Raw genomic sequence first — 16,005 nt, forward strand, 5'->3', positions numbered from 1 at the left:
AAGACGCCTCCTGGCAAAAGCCTCCTGGCAAAAGCCTCCACCAGCCATTTCCACTGCGTCTCTTGTATTCAACTAGTCTGTCCCTACAGTGAGAAGACTACTGCAGATTAATCAGGGTGGTAACCAGCAGCATCGAGTTCTGGGTGTCATTTCTGCTGTGAATACATATTTGTGCATGTGTATTGATTTGAGGAAGACAAAAGGTTGGCAGCATCACGCCTGAAGAGACGGGCTGTTAGCACACACGCCACACAAGACTAACACCGAGGCTGGAGTCAAACATTTATTTCAGGAAGGCTGAGTAATTAGTGGCACAGCAGTTCTGCTTCGTGCATGTGAGGGAAAGTCGCAGTGATAATGTAATGAATGTCCCATAAGAAACAAAGACTGGGAGACTCACACGGTAAGAGACAGACACACATCCCTCTTAGCACTGGTCTACAGATTGTGATGCTAATAACCCTCTATATAATAAGGAGCCTGCAGAGAATATACTCCACTAGCCAGGGGTTATGGGACTCACAAAGAAAAGCCAAATAAGCTTTCAAAATTAGATGCATCCGTATCAAATGGCTCTTCAAAAGACAGTCATGCAGAAAATATTTCATGAGGAGCTTGTTTATTTATTTACTATTTATATTTTGGAAGGTCTGCTGCATGTCAATGTTGTGCTCAGTGGAGAGGCTGTTTCCTCCAGGTTTCAACCACTATGTTGAATGCCCATTTGGCTGAAATATACTATACTATATACAGCATATCCTCCAACATTATTTGTTCTTATAAAATAGAAAAACGTTACAAGTTAAAAGGGAATTGAAGGTTGAATTTGTTGTATTTGCCGTATGATGGAGGTTGTTTGCAGGTTCCTTAGTATGGGTACTATTGTGCCGTACAATTGAGATATGTTATGAAACTCATTAAGCTAAACAACAGATTGCTGCAGGAATGAGTCCTAAAACTTTAGGACTAGGAAATGACTTATTGCACTTTTTTTCCCATATCTTGAAGTCAATCGATGTATTAATAAGTATCTTAAACTTCTGCTTGGCACAGAGCTTATTTTCCTCAAAAGTCCAATAGTAACAATTCTGTAGGCTTTTTATTGAGGGAACCAGGGCAATATCCGTATTGACATAAAAACTAGGGCCGGGACTCGATTAAAAAAATTAATCTAATTAATTAGAGGCTTTGTAATTAATTAATCGAAATTAATCGCATTTTTAATCACATATAAATATTTGACCTGAGAACAGTGAGAAGCAATTTTTTTCACATGGATTTTAGTATACCATTAGGCGCATTCACACCGCAGTACTTTTCCCACAAAGGTTCATGAGAATTTAGTTCATGAGAACTCTTTGAACCTGGGGGAGGATTAGGCAAATGAAGCCGCTGACGTCACTTCTTCTTCTTCTTCTGCTTTGGGTTTACTGGCAGGCCGCAAACCACTTCACGGCGTATACTGCCGCCCAAAGTCCCCGGCCGGAAGTCCCTGGAGTTGGGGACTGGCTTCAGTAGAAGCTGCTGGGACTCCCAGCAACTTCTACTGAAGCCTTCCGAGTAAATCGCCAGAACGCCGACACCTCCTCATCTCCACCGCTCCCATGTTTTATTTTGTGTTGCCATAAGTTAGTCTCTCTGCGTTTCTGCGCTGGGCTAATGCTAATAATGCTAATGCGAGGATAATAAAATGGCGGCTTCACAAAACTTTTTGGGAGTTTTACGGGGCGTGGTCTGCAATCCGCCCAGCCAATCAGAAATATAGCTCTTTTCTCACAAGAGAGCCGTACGAAAGTCCCTGCTCTCTAGCAGCTCTCTGCTCTCTAGCAGGGACTTTCGTGGGGGTAAAAAGGTTCTCATGAACTAATTTTAGTACCGGCTCTTTTTGGTGTGAACGCGATAAAAGAGGCTAACGTCCACGCTAGCTTCCACGCTAGCTGCTATATGTTTTGCATTGAGGTGATACTTGAGGCTTGATGTGCTGCGGTGATATGCGAATTCCTTTTTGCATAATTTGCACACAACCGTGCTCTTATCGACGCTTCCATCCGTCCGTTTTTTAAAACAACATTTCCCACTGTTGTTCACTATGGTTTGTTGTTGTCTGAAGTCATGAACGTTAGTTGGTGCTCCAGTATAATCGGTACGCCTGAAACTCATCCAGTGAGAAACGTTCCGCGGTGCAAAAATAAGTGCGATTAAAATGCGTTAATTTTTTTAACGCGTTAATTTTTGTGTAATTAATTAATCTTAATTAACGCGTTAAAGTCCCGGCTCTAATAAAAACATTTGTCATCCCTGCAGCACAAATACTGCTTCTACACTACCACAACATAATTAATTCAATACAGATGCTTTAAACATAGTGTTATTCCAACAGATGTATTCTGCAAGCTTAAATGTCTTTTAACACATGTGTGGGAGTGCATCAACTGCAGAGGCTGGTGACACTTGAAACATTGACTGGTGAGGAAAAAAAGGAAAGTAGAAAAAGGAGTGAAGCTGCAGTCTGTCTCTTGGCAGTAGACTGTAGCAGCCAGAGTCAAACATGGCAACAGGGTAACACAGAGTCCCAGTCCACTTAAACTTGAGTTGTTGACCAAATATGGACGTATTCAGCTTGTAGAGTCCACAAACGCAGATACCAAGCAGACATTCAAATCTGACAGCTTTTTAAGTTGTACAACTCAGGGTTTTATTGTACTTTCTCTAGGTCTAAATGTTTGCAATACTGCTGTTGTGAGTAGATATTAAAACATGTCTACAGGGACATACCTCATAGAGAATTGTGCTGTTACCATGGAGCAGAGGGCCATAGCAGATGTAGGAATGTCCGACCACCCAGCCCAGGTCTGACGCTGCCCACCAAACCTGCAACAGGTACAAAAAAAAGATGAAAAATGTATAGAGACTCAGAGTATCAGTTTGTCAAACACCAGAATTGAGTATTGTCCGAAAGATTATTTTAACTCTTTCAATTCCCTTTCTGCCAACAATGATAACACTAGCAGTACTCAAAGACACTACAGTATACATGTAAATCAAACTACCTCCAATACTGAAGACTGTTCAGCTACCATACATTTAACCTGATCTTCTCTCTAAAAAATAACAATATATCTGTTAACTGACTGCATGCTTTGTGCTTAAACATGGCTCTAACTCAGAAGAGGATGCTATGCTATTGCCTTACGTCTCCAGAACTGAGTCCATAAATATTTGACATGGTCCATTTCAGCATCACAGCATAGCCTGCAGTGTCTCGCACAACACCCTGGGGGACAAGATAAGAAAAAACATCAGACTAGTGACAGGTATTGCATTTGGCTGACTCAAATGTCTGTCTTTTATTAATAAATGGTTATGTGAAATGTTTTGAGCATAACAGTCTGTCCTGAAATCCTCATGTCTCCAATTATAGAGAATTGCTCAAAGTTATGGCCGCCCTACAGCAATAACTGAGAAATTCACAGTAGCTCACAGAGAAAATGCTGGCAATAATAACACTATTAAGCGCAGGAACTAGCCAGCAGGTAGATATTTGATATCATCAGTTGGTCAAACACAAAATGATGTTTTCTGAAAAGAGCTGCATTTTCCATTTCCAACTGCCTTCAGGCATCTCTTCCTGCAAGAGCTCCAGCTCCTGCTGTGGAAATGCTCTGTCTTATGTATCTACAAATCTATTTCACGGAGATGGTGTTTGGATTGGCTATGGATTGTTTTGAAGAGTCAAAGAGTCACACAGAAGCTCAGAAGCGACATTTAGACGAATCCTAAAACTCATCTATGAGAATGTATGTTTGCATGATGTCTATAACTGTGCATCAGGTATATTTCCCCCTGCTGCTGATCACATCTCTGTGAGTCAGTACCTTTGGCGTTCCAGTGGTCCCGGATGTATAGAGGACATAGAGAGGGTGGTTTGAGGGAACAGGAACACAGTCATGAGGTCGAGCTGTAGCCATCTCCTCCTCCCAGTCCAGACTCAACTCCGGACTCATTGACACTTTTTCCTAAAAACAAAGAAGAAAGGAGGGACGTAAACTAATTGTCCTTACAGTAAATGTTGTAATTAACTAGAAAAGTGTTGTCATATTGCCATTACAATGTGTAAATCTTTACTTTTTATGTAAATCTAAATAATTGTATTATATCTTATCTTCCTATTGAACATTTTTACTTAAACTTCTTGTTTTTATATACATTTTATTAAAAAAAAAAATTGTATTTTATCTTTTATTTTATTATTTTCTTCTAAAAAGGAGCAATGGCCATAATGTAAAGTATCAGTGGGTGGTCATACAGCGTGAGATATTCATCAGTGTCAGCTGGCTGCATTTATGTTTTCAATATTTATTTGTCATTAGTTTGAGAAACAAAAACACAACCTTACCTTCCCACTTCAAGTCAAATAGAAATGTATTTAAAATGATAGTTTATGTTAATTTTGTTCCAACCAACGTCAGTACTTTGTAATCTCTTATATTCATCAACAAAGGTAATGTCAGGTCATAGAATAATGCTCCTTTCATCTCCAGTGGCTGACATATTTCTCTTTCATACTTCTTTTTATCATTCAAATCATCCTAAGAGGCTATAGAAGAGTCTGGGTCACTTCTTTCTTTGATTCTCAGAGAATGAGCACGATTCACACCATTCAATATTTCACATGGACTCCTGAGGCAGAGGACAGACAGCCCATATAACCTCCAGCAGGCTGAAACGCACCCTTTTTATTCTCTTTAGTCAAAGCCAAGCCATAGTCAAATGTGGCTGATTCAACTACACGTTCATGTTGGAAGCTGCGTTCACAAAAACCACAACCTCTCGCTCACTGCATGCAGTAACTGATAAAGCAGCCGCAAACACCTTCAAAGTGGAGCTTCACACGATTTTAAGGGGATTATTTTCCTTTGAAAACCATTTTTCCTGAATTCAGTGCTAATCGACCCATATCCACCATGTATACATGTATATGGCAAGAAAGATGCACCAGCGATCTCTTATTGCACAAGACTTTTCACTGATAGATATCAGTGCTGTACACTAATCAGATCAAATACAATACAGCATGTACTGTTGTTTCATTTGAAAAGAAAGAGTTAGACAGAAGTACTTTGCGTAACCGATGACATCTATAAATTGAGACAGAAAAACCGTTTGAGAGGAATGAGTGCAACTCTGTGCACTTTTTAAGAATCATTTATTTTCCTAGGCGTAATATTGAGTGTCTTTTTAATGCTTGTGTTTATGTGAAGCAAATGTCAGCTTTCTGTCACCATTTCCATGCATAATTGTGTGCTGTATAGTCATTATGTGCAGCTCAGCCTGCTTCCAAACTGGATCTTTGCCAGGCTGTTTATGTCAGGTGGAAACCTCTATCGCAATTACACTATACATTTTCTAACATCTACTTGTACAAGCTATACATTGTTTCTTCCTTTTATACAGTGGCAGGATTCCAAAGTCTTACTACCATAGCATTGAATATAACGCTTCACATGATAAAGTCTGTTTCAAATGTTAAAAAAATGGCAACCCCTTGCCTTAGAAAAAACCCATCGCCCAACAGTACTCATCAGGTTTCCATATCTTATATCCTGTCACAAAAAACGACCCTATATTGACAATGAAGATTTGTGTTGCTTAGTGCTTCTTACCATGTTCGGCCTGTTGTAGATGAGGACTTTAGAGGGTTTGTGAGAGCTAAGCTCCAGGGCCTTCTCCACCAGAGGGATGTACTCTACTCTTCTGCCTGGCTCAATGCCAAATGAGGCTGTGACCATCATCTTGGGCTGAGAAAAAGAGATTAAGGGTTAGTTCAATAGTGTTGAAATGTCACAAACTAACAGCATGTTTATATAAAGCTATACTACAAGCAGGGCCTAGGGCTTTTCATCATATCTACCTTGAATAATGGTGTTGTTGCATTTCTATAAGGGTATTAGTGGAATTAATGTATTGCCATGCATACTGTAAGTGGACAGACCAGTCAAATAAACAAAACACAGAGCAGCTTTCATAACATAGCACACAGAGTGACTTCAGTCTCTGCTCAGGTAGACATTACTGCACTCAAATTTCACATAGCAATATTTGTTTGATTGTATGTTAATGCTTTAAATATACATTTGAAACCTTTTCATAATAATGTATTCCTTCAAAAGTATATTTGAATAAACATATCACATAACAAAGATCATCCTTTTCAGAAAGAGTCTTTTTCAAAATGTCAGATTTGTTCACTAATTATATTGTTAAAAAATCTTATTGCAGACTGAATGCAGACTGTTCTTCATTGTTGGATTGAGAAAAGGAAAGGCAAAGCCAAGTGCTTTCCACTGTGAATGATTTATTTTGAGCTCACTAAAACAAAGAAGCCTCAGGCACCAACGGCTTTCAGTGTTTCAGGTATTTTGCAGGGTGAATGGTGAGCATTTTTAAAAGCAAATAAAAAATGGGAATTGAAAACTATGACTTGCAGCCATGTAACTGTCCCGCTTCACATCAGCCTGTCCTCAGTTTTACTGAGAGGTCAAGGTACTAAAGAGTGACATTAAATTAATAAAAACCATGTAGTCTTTTTGCCATGGCTCATGAAAGGATACATTTTATGTGCAAGGTCAATATCAACGTTTTCTAACCTTGGCATGATCGATGCGGACAGAAAGCTCTTTGGAAGCAAAGCCGCCAAAGATAAGGCTGTGTGGCGCGCCGATCCGGGCACAGGCCAACATGGTAAACATGGCCTCCGGCACCATGGGCATGTAGATGACCACCAGATCTCCTTTCCGTACACCATTCTTCACCAGGACTCCTGCTAACCTGGACACCTGGGTCCAGACACAGCACACAATGCAGAGAAATGAATATCAACATGTCATTTGGCTGTTAGCACTTCACTGTTTAAATATCTTATATTATCTCCATTCATATAATTGTTCAGGACTACTTTAACCAACATAAACGATTAATGGTTAAACAAATATTGCTTATCTGGAATTCTTCCAAGAGTTTCGTGCATGATTTTTTAGGTTACAGTGGTACAAAAATGCATTTAAGTGCATAATCGATTGCCTCCGGTTTCAATTGTTTCTCCAAAGTGTATTTTTGCCTGTGAAAAGCACATTTAAGTTCTATAATTGAGTTTTCATGGAACTGAAGCATCTCCCAAATGTCAATCAAGTTAGTTAGTTAGTTAGTTAGGTCACTTTCTTCTCTTTTTGCAACATTTTATTTTGCCCTCCTTGTGCTAATGCTGGCACACAGCAGAAAGGCCTGACAAACTGTCTCAGTTAAAGGATTCAAAATGTATTTATGTCATTGTAACCCTGACAAGATCTAATTTCAGTGCTCACAATCCAACTAAGCTTATCTTTATATCTCACAATCTATTTTTACTACACATCCTGGCATTTTAAATCAGGCTTTAACCGTTTAAGTATTTGTATTTCCCTTTTACAAGTACTAAAAAGGTCAGCGTGATACATCTATTTAGGAGGCCATGATGATAACAGGATAGGAGGTCATGACATCCAAGCTTGAAATGTTATTTTGAATGTTCATTTTGAGGTGGTATAAAAAGGTTTGGCATCTTATGTAACTAATAATACTAAATTACGTATGCCAGGTTGGTAGGGAAAAGCAGAATATATCAGTGAGATATTTGTATAATGGAAAGGCTCTTGGTGTTGTTCTCCGTTTGACACAGTAATACAACTCAACATAGCAAAGTGACTACTCCAGCTCTTCAGGCTGTTCAGTTCTGTTTACCTGGTCCTGAAGTTCCCTGAAAGTGATGATCCGTTTAGTTCCAGTCACAGGGCTTTCATAAATGATGGCAGGCTGCTGTCCACGGCCACTCTCTACATGACGATCCACTGCATTGTAGCACATGTTTAACTTTCCTCCAACAAACCTGAAAGAGACACATATCATTAACCAACAACCATATTTCAAATATGAACAACCTTTATCCTTTAAAACATGTGTGTATATCTTAAATACAATAAGCTGTCGTTTCTGGCCCAGTAGACAAAAAGCTGAAAGGTAAGGTTCTTTCATTTGACTTAGGAATTGATCATAACTTGATGAAGCTACAGTACTTCAAGCTAAAACATGTTCAGTTTGCCTTCACAAGCAGCAGTAAACAAATCAATGCACTTGATAATATGACAGTTTCAATTCATTGTGATGCTGTGCATGTGGATAAGAGGAGCAAACAGGTTGAGCAGATGGTGTTTTGGAATCCAGGGAGATTCTTCATTTTAACATAGCAGCAACAGAATCACGGAGCTCTGTTTTTTTCTAACACACTAGATAGTATAATTACCCAGCAAGTAAGCATACAATGAACTTTTAATTGTCATTTTTATACAATAGTGCATAGTAACATTCATCCATCCACGGGAGATGACATATTGAACCTCTCTGAAGAACCAGCACCTTACTGTGGTGGAGAGGTGTGTGTGCCCTGATGAACCTGGGGGCTGTGTTGTCTGGATGGAACCTTGTGTTCCTGGTAAGGTCTCCCATGGCAAATTGGTCTCAGGAAAGGGGCCAGACCAAGATTGGTTTGAAGACCTCATGAAAGACGAACTAAGAAGTGAGGATACCCGGCCCGGAGGAAGCCCGGGGTACCCTTCTGGAGCCAGGCCCAGAAGGAGGACTCGTCGGCGAGCGTCTGGTGGCCGGGCTTGCCACGGAGCCCAGCCGGCCCTCCTGATCTGAAACACTGAGTGGTGGTTTGTTACTGGACTTCTGTGCTAGTCACGGATTGGCCATAACAAACACCATGTTCGAACATAAGGATGCTCATAAGTGTACGTGGTACCAAAGCACCCTAGGCAGAAGGTCCATGATCGATTTCGGTATCGTATCATCGGACCTGAGGCCGTATGTTTTGGACACTCGGGTAAAGAGAGGGGCGGAGTTGTCAACTGATCACCAACTGGTGGTGAGTTGGGTCGAGTGGCGGGGGAAGCCTCTGGACAGAACTGGTAAGCCCAAACGTGTAGTTCGGGTGAACTGGGAACGTCTGGAGGAGGCCCAAGTTCAGGAGGCCTTCAACTCACACCTCCGGCGGAGCTTTTCGGGCATTCCTGTGGGGGCTGGGGACATTGAACCAGAGTGGGCGGTGTTCAAAGCGTCGAAAGGAGCCAGTTGAGGTGGTTCGGGCACCTAGTAAGGATGTCACCTGGGCGCCTCCCTAGGAAGGTGTTCCAGGCACATCCAGCTGGGAGGAGACCGAGGGGTAGACCTAGGACCAGGTGGAGAGATTATATCTCTTCGCTGGCCTGGGAGCGCCTTTGAATCCCCCAGTCAGAGCTGGTTGATGTGGCCAGGGAAAGGAAAGTTTTGGGCTCTCTGCTGGAACTGCGACCCAACCACGGATACGCTGGAGAAGATGGATGGATGGATGGGAGTTGACATCACACAATAGTACAAAAACATGAAAGACAAGAAAACAAATTCTAACTGATATTTGGAAAAAGGTTTGAAAATGGTTAAGTTGTAGGTAGCTCCAAATTGTGCTTCTCTTACCCTGATGTTCCTGCTGTTAGCTAGCGTTAGTAGCTAGTTAGCTAGCAGCTGGTAAGCTGATTTGCTCGCATTCACTTTTTCATTGATAAATACAGATGTAATTTTCAAACAAGCAGGTTGTTTCATTTACGACTTTTGAAGACTCGTTGTAGAGATTGTTTGGGAGTCCTCTACTAAAATGGAAGCATATAATACTTAAAGGTGGGGTAGGTAATTTTGGAGAAACCAGCTCGAGTGCGCTACAATTTGGAAATACACAGCCGGAAAAAATCTGCCACTTCCTTACAGAGCCCCTCCTCCAACACACACGAACGTGCACATGTGGGCCAATGAGGCACGAGATAAGTTTGTGCACAGATGGAAGGCTGACAGGCAGGTAGGCCATCCAGTTATTTTAGCCGGGCCGGCTAAAATGATTGGTCGTGTTTTTTACAGTACTACGGCTTCCACAGATGACATTTTTTTATGGATTTTTGGTCAAAGCACGTAAGATATTCATTGCTATCGGGATGTTAAGAGCATTCCATGGAATATAACAACAAGTGTATCTCGAGCCCAGTGGCAGCGCCAGAGTATTTGTGTTGGGTAATCTATGGTAGGGCTAACCCATACAGTGGTGGGGCTCAAGTCAGTATTTGCAATGTAATTACATACACGCTATATCGCCCCCCTTGACAGTGAAACGCCACGCGCGAGGTTTAGATTATTTCCCTGTCTCAATCCAAATTCAACTGTATGAAATAAAAAGGCACATCTGTCTTGTAGTAAATAAAAAGGGCGACCTGGAGCCAATCCTGCAATTTCCCCACAGGTGAAAGAGTTGACATGCTGAAAACCCAACCCCTGAAGGGGGGTCTGTGGGGATTCTCCCCCAGGAGATTTTTTGAAATACTAACATAAAATACACATTCTGGTACTCTATTGAGAAGAAAAATAAATAAATCTATTACTACACGACATATTTAAAAAAAAAATGAATGCCATTTTAGTTTTTTGTTACTTTGTTCTGAAAGCTGCACCTGCTGCTCCTCACAGAGAGAAGAGGGAAGAGGCTGTGTGAATTACTTTACATGGTGGATAAGGGTGGATAGCCCCCATTGTTCTGTGTGTCAAAATGAAAGACAGCCCACACACCTATCAATCATCAAACCGTGGGGTCTTATTTCATTACGTGTTGATTTATATCAACACGTAATGTTGTATCGATGTATATAGAGATGTACTGCCGCAAAAGTATTCTCCGTCGGGACTTCCTGAAACAACACCACGCCGTTATCTTGATTCTGATTGGCCAGAAGACATTATCAAAAATGTTCTATTGAGAACATGATCACTACGTGACATAAGTTTATATTAAGACATATTGTTGTGCTGCAGGGGGAATGTTTTTTTCCAGTCGGAGTTATAGCCTAAGGAACCAACAACCTGCACATTTTCCTACGTTTAATTGTGTGTTTGCAATTCTTTCTGTAATTTCTCAAATCATAAGATCAACAAAACAGCTGGTGGTGGGCTTAAAAGAAAATTAGGCTACACAAAGGCCTTTTTAAACTCAAATCGTGGTTGTAATAATCATCGAAGTGTCCTAACAGTGTATGCATTAGGTTTACATAATAGCATTTGAGGGTCATAAAAGATTATCGATTTCGAAAAAATATATTAGATAAAATGTGAATCCCCATCATGCATGCATCCCGATATGCCTTAGTATCCTATGCTTACTTTTACTTATTTCGAAAGTTTATTTTTCCACTTTCCATCCTACTACTGTCAACTTTCAAGGATGTAAAGCTCCGTGGGAAAGGAGAAAGCTGTGGTAAAGCGACATGTTGTTGACAGTTTTTGATGATTCTTGCAGTTTTGTTGGCTTGCAACATTGAAACCTACCAGTTTGGAAACACTGGATCCTCAACGTGCAAAGTTTTGCTCCACGGCTCAAACCAGTTAATATCCTGTCCCACTTCAGCCCAGAATGTCTCCGGGTTGTCCCTCGCAGAGTTGAAGGCTCTGTTGTACGCTGTGTCCGATGCATAGTTTCTGCAACACTGCTGGGCGAAATAATTCTTGATGTCGGCAGATGCAATTGATCCTGCTGCTCTGACGCGTCGTTGTTGTTGTTGTGCTGCAGACACTATTGTCCACAGTTTCCTTTCAAGTGTCCTCTTGCCCTGCACAGAGGCGCAGGGATTCAAACGCACTAAGTGTTTTATATGGAAGTGCATTGCTGCAGTTAATAAGAAAAGACAAACGTTTACGCTTCCGGAGTTTTCCTGCAAGTGGACAACAGGCTCGGATTCAACTCTGCGACATCATCTGGGGCCAGGCAAAGTGAGAGGAGCCTCTCCAACAGAAATCCTCACTATACTCTCAAGGAATGCGAACTATAACCTGGATGTAGTTGATGCAGGAGGAGCCTTGAGCAACAACAACCAATGTTGCACAACACATGAACTGAAGTGCAACAATGTAAACCTTTCAAGACATAAATACTAAGATGTGTAAAAGGAATGCCATGAAATAATGTGTATGCTCTATTTCCTGCATATAACAAAAAATCACTGTTTGAAGCCCAACATTACCCCCAATACATTTTTCAGGAATAGCTATTAGCCGGTGGAATGTATTTTGTTATGCAAATCAAGAATACATCATTGATAATTATTTGTGAACAGCTTGAGCTCATATTCAATGAAATCTTTGTTTGCTAGCTGCAGCATTAAACTCTTAGGTTCCTCAGGGTGGCATCAATAAACCCTCTTACTGTTAAGAATGCAAATACCGGTACTTAAACTGATCAAGGGATGCATGAAGGGGCTTGTTTGAGGATATTTAGGAGGAGTCAGGAGTCAAATTATAACAACTCTTTCGTTAAGCTGAGTCACTTGTTCTGGTTGCATCACAACAGCAGTGCAGTCCTGTCACGGCGTAGTCTCAGATGCTGGTGAGTACATATCTTTTGTCACTGGCATCATCCAAGCTTCTGGTAAATACCCATAATACAGCTGACTCCCCCTGACTCCTCCCCTTCATACTGGTGTCCAATGAGTAACTCATCCATCTGATATTTCAGGTCATCTGTTTCTATTTATACATGCAAAGTTCTGGAAGCAGCATGCTCCTTCCAGGAAAAATTGGAGTGTTAGCTGCTAACATATTTCACTAGATTTAAATGTAACTGTACAACCTACTTTGAATTACATCCTTTTGTTTACATACAAATGTGTTATCCTAACGCTTCCTGGTTTTATTGGCTTTTTGTATATGATAAACCTGTGGTTGTTATTTTTGACTGTAATATTGATGTACATCTCATCACATTTCAACAGAGCATGTATGCTACAATCTATATTAATGTATAACTGTAATCAAAACATTGGCAGGGAAAGGATCCCTCCCTTCTCCTCATGCTGTAATTTGTGCGGCCAAAAGGTCTCTCTAAATCACTCCCCCAGGCGCTGCCATAACTCTTTTTATAACAGTGCAGATGCTATTGGCAGAATACATATCATTCTTATACTCATGGCACCGAGAGAACTACTAATCGCTGCTTGCAAAGGCCAATCAGGGCTAAATCAGAGTCCAACATGGCTCATTATGGCCCCTCCATCTCGCCCTTTTCTCTGATTTGATGTAATGAGTGTGAATCTTTTCAAGCAGAAATCAGTTGGATGTCCTTCAGAAAAAGTTAGGGGCGAATTCCCAGAGTTGATCTACAAATGATTAATCTCCTGTGGGTTTTTTTTACCCCCCGAGTCTGAATATGGATTTATAATTGAATTAGTGTGAAGATAATGATTCCCATTTTACATATCCAATGGTTTTTAGATGCAGCAGTTGGCAAAAAGGCTTGGGAATAACTTCCAACAACATCATTCATAATCTGGATAAACCGATACATAATTACACATTATTACAGTTGAGGGAAGTTGCATGAAATTAAACATGCAAAAATACTAGGGACACATGCTCATTTGCTATTCCCTTATTTAGTGCCAGTCAAAGCAGATGATGAATATATGAATAGCTTTAAAAGTTCAAGACCAATATTTGAGCATTTATACATAGGGTGCAGTGGCAGTAGCTCTTGATATCTTAATATATTTAAATGTCAGTTTATGAGCAGCTACAATGCCAAATAAACAGCAGTAGAGCATGATCTTACTCATGTCATGCTTTGTAATAATGTGACAGGAGGGACAATATACTCCCATAATCTTTCTTCTCAAATGAAAAGATATTAAATCAGCTGGTGAATGAAACAAAGTGATGTAATGTGCGATTTCATTACTTTTATGTCCCTTTGACAAAGGGATGGGATCTGATTCCCTGAAGGGGGCGTCAGTAGTCTAATGGTTAGAGGAAATTTGTGTTAGAGGTTAAAATCCCATGACAAATGTATGATGTGTCGAAATCAGTGCTGCAGGATTTCCGTTTTGTAAATCTCAAGGTACCTTTGAGCTAGGCATTTAATCCCAAAGTTGCTCCAGTTACAAATAATGAAAGGTCCACAACCAGCTTTGAGAAGTGAGAGAATATCATCATGGAGCTACTTCCTTCAGTTGTCCCTCTAAATATAAAGGAAAAAATATGTTTGTTGTTTCACTATGTCTTGTTGGAAAATACATAACACTTTTAAGATGACTATCAGTATACCTCATACATGTTCACATTACGATCTGCTTTCATGATCTGTCAGAAGCTGCCTGATGGAGCTTGGTAATAAACAGCAGAGCAGCTGTGGGAAAGCAACCTGTCACATCATGCAGCAAAACCAAAACACAAACAAAACACATTAATACTTCATACTTGAGATGTTGTCAAGCAAACAGGATATTGTCATCTCTTTTTACCAGTGAGACATGATCACCGTCATGCTGCACAGGGATTAGAGTCAATGGTTGTCAAAATTCATGATCCAATGTTCCTTTTGGATAAGAACAGGATCAGGCCAAGAAATAATCTGGCACATGACCCCTTCTTAAAAGCACACTTTTTAAAACTTTTGCATGTTTTTTGTATGGATTAAACCAACAATATATACAATGTTGAAGAGACAGGTCCCACCAAAAATAAAAATGCTTTGTTTTTCTAAGAATATGTCGCAAAAGTATTTCTTTAATGACGTGTTTAATTTAATTTTGCAAGAGTACTGAAGTGTGCCCGTGCCTGCAAACATGCTGATACGGACTTCCTGAGCTTTTATGTGTTAGGTAAACATTCTGCAGTACAGGTGTCTTTATTTGCCTTGTCTACATGGCCTCTTGTCCTCCGTGGGAGTGAAAACCTTTTCAGAAATCAATTCACTCGCTGTTAAAGGGCTTTAAGAGCACTGCTGCGTAATCCCACCTCTTTAAAAAAAAAAACAGTACTGTATTCCAGCCCATATGGGCGGGGGCCTGTAATCTCTCCGTGCCCTCTTTCCGTGCGCTCTCTAAGCCCTGTCCTTCTCCATCCAGCCCACCATCAACCACCAGTTCACATCTGTATGCAGCAGGGTGGGACTGAGGGTGGCAGGTATTCACGAGCACATATGGACTGTGTGATTAGGTTTTGTTGCAGTTTCAATCAAAAACCAAGATTATGATGCCTGAAATGCTTAAAATTGATGAAAATGGAATCCGCAGAATTACATCGACATGAGATTTTTAAAATGTCATTCTTGGACTTATTTCATGGCCGCCAATTTGAAGTAAAGTGAGGTTGTGAGTGAGGTAATTGCTTCCCAAATGGGTCTAGGCAAAAGTGCTGCAAGCAAGATAATGTCATTCAGATAATTTCAGTGTCTGTTTGGATGTTGCTCTGAACAGATGTGCACATGCAGCCTAAATGTTGGTTGTCAGGTTTGAGTTTACAGCTTCATGCCAGCAACGTGACTCGTCATCCATCCTTAACCAGCGATTTGTGACTTGTTTTTGTGTAGCACTGCTTCTGTCGAGTGCAATGACTGGCCAGGTATGACAAATATCACAGCAGCAGGCACCATTAGGCAGCAGATCTACAGTAGATGAAGGGAGTCAGTAGTTTGGCTCCGTTCGGTGGTAGCGCATAAACATGAGGATTAATCCTTAAGCCCTTCAACAAAGGTTCACTACCATCATTCAGTCCTTATCGGGCTGCATGCAGTGCATAGCCAAGAGAGGAGATAACAGTGCCATGGCTCAGCGGTTCATAATAAACCTTTAAGGCAAGCCTGGTTGCAATCAACTGATCTCTGAAGTGCAATGGATGTGCATCATATGTGCCTAAGCATTTACACATGCAAAAACAGAGACACATCATTGGGATTCAGCATGAGGGCACTGGTAGACTCCTCTGAATGGTGATGCCGCCGCATATTGTAAGTATAACTGTTAAAATGAGAGATGACTGACTTGTTTATTAAGTCAGGTTTAATATAAGAGATAAGCTGTCCTGAATGCAGCTGTGATTTATGACATATGGCCAAGCATGTGGTCCACA

General features: G+C 40.7%; 1 protein-coding gene across 4 annotated transcripts in view; it reads right to left on the bottom strand.

The window, feature by feature from the left end:
* acss3 (acyl-CoA synthetase short chain family member 3) overlaps nucleotides 1-11,898 on the bottom strand; it is a 37,699-nt gene extending 25,801 nt beyond the window's left edge. For 2 of the 4 annotated variants that reach the window (XR_004569976.1, XM_034226079.1), the window contains exons 1-7: nucleotides 11,434-11,898; nucleotides 7,777-7,921; nucleotides 6,648-6,836; nucleotides 5,664-5,798; nucleotides 3,876-4,016; nucleotides 3,194-3,274; nucleotides 2,776-2,871 (exon numbers count right to left, since the gene is read on the bottom strand). Coding sequence is in view for 3 of the 4 variants with exons in the window: in XM_034226079.1 (XP_034081970.1) it covers nucleotides 2,776-2,871; nucleotides 3,194-3,274; nucleotides 3,876-4,016; nucleotides 5,664-5,798; nucleotides 6,648-6,836; nucleotides 7,777-7,921; nucleotides 11,434-11,768 (1,122 nt within the window). In the remaining variant the exon portion in view is untranslated. Of the gene's footprint in view, nucleotides 1-2,775; nucleotides 2,872-3,193; nucleotides 3,275-3,875; nucleotides 4,017-5,663; nucleotides 5,799-6,647; nucleotides 6,837-7,776; nucleotides 7,922-8,453; nucleotides 8,487-9,546; nucleotides 9,688-11,433 lie in introns of those variants that run through there. The other 2 variants (XM_034226080.1, XM_034226081.1) reach the window with 2 other exon arrangements.
* Nucleotides 11,899-16,005: the final 4,107 nt, after the last annotated feature.

Source organism: Gymnodraco acuticeps, unplaced genomic scaffold, assembly GCF_902827175.1.
Source record: "Gymnodraco acuticeps unplaced genomic scaffold, fGymAcu1.1, whole genome shotgun sequence".
Taxonomy (NCBI): Eukaryota; Metazoa; Chordata; class Actinopteri; order Perciformes; family Bathydraconidae; genus Gymnodraco; species Gymnodraco acuticeps.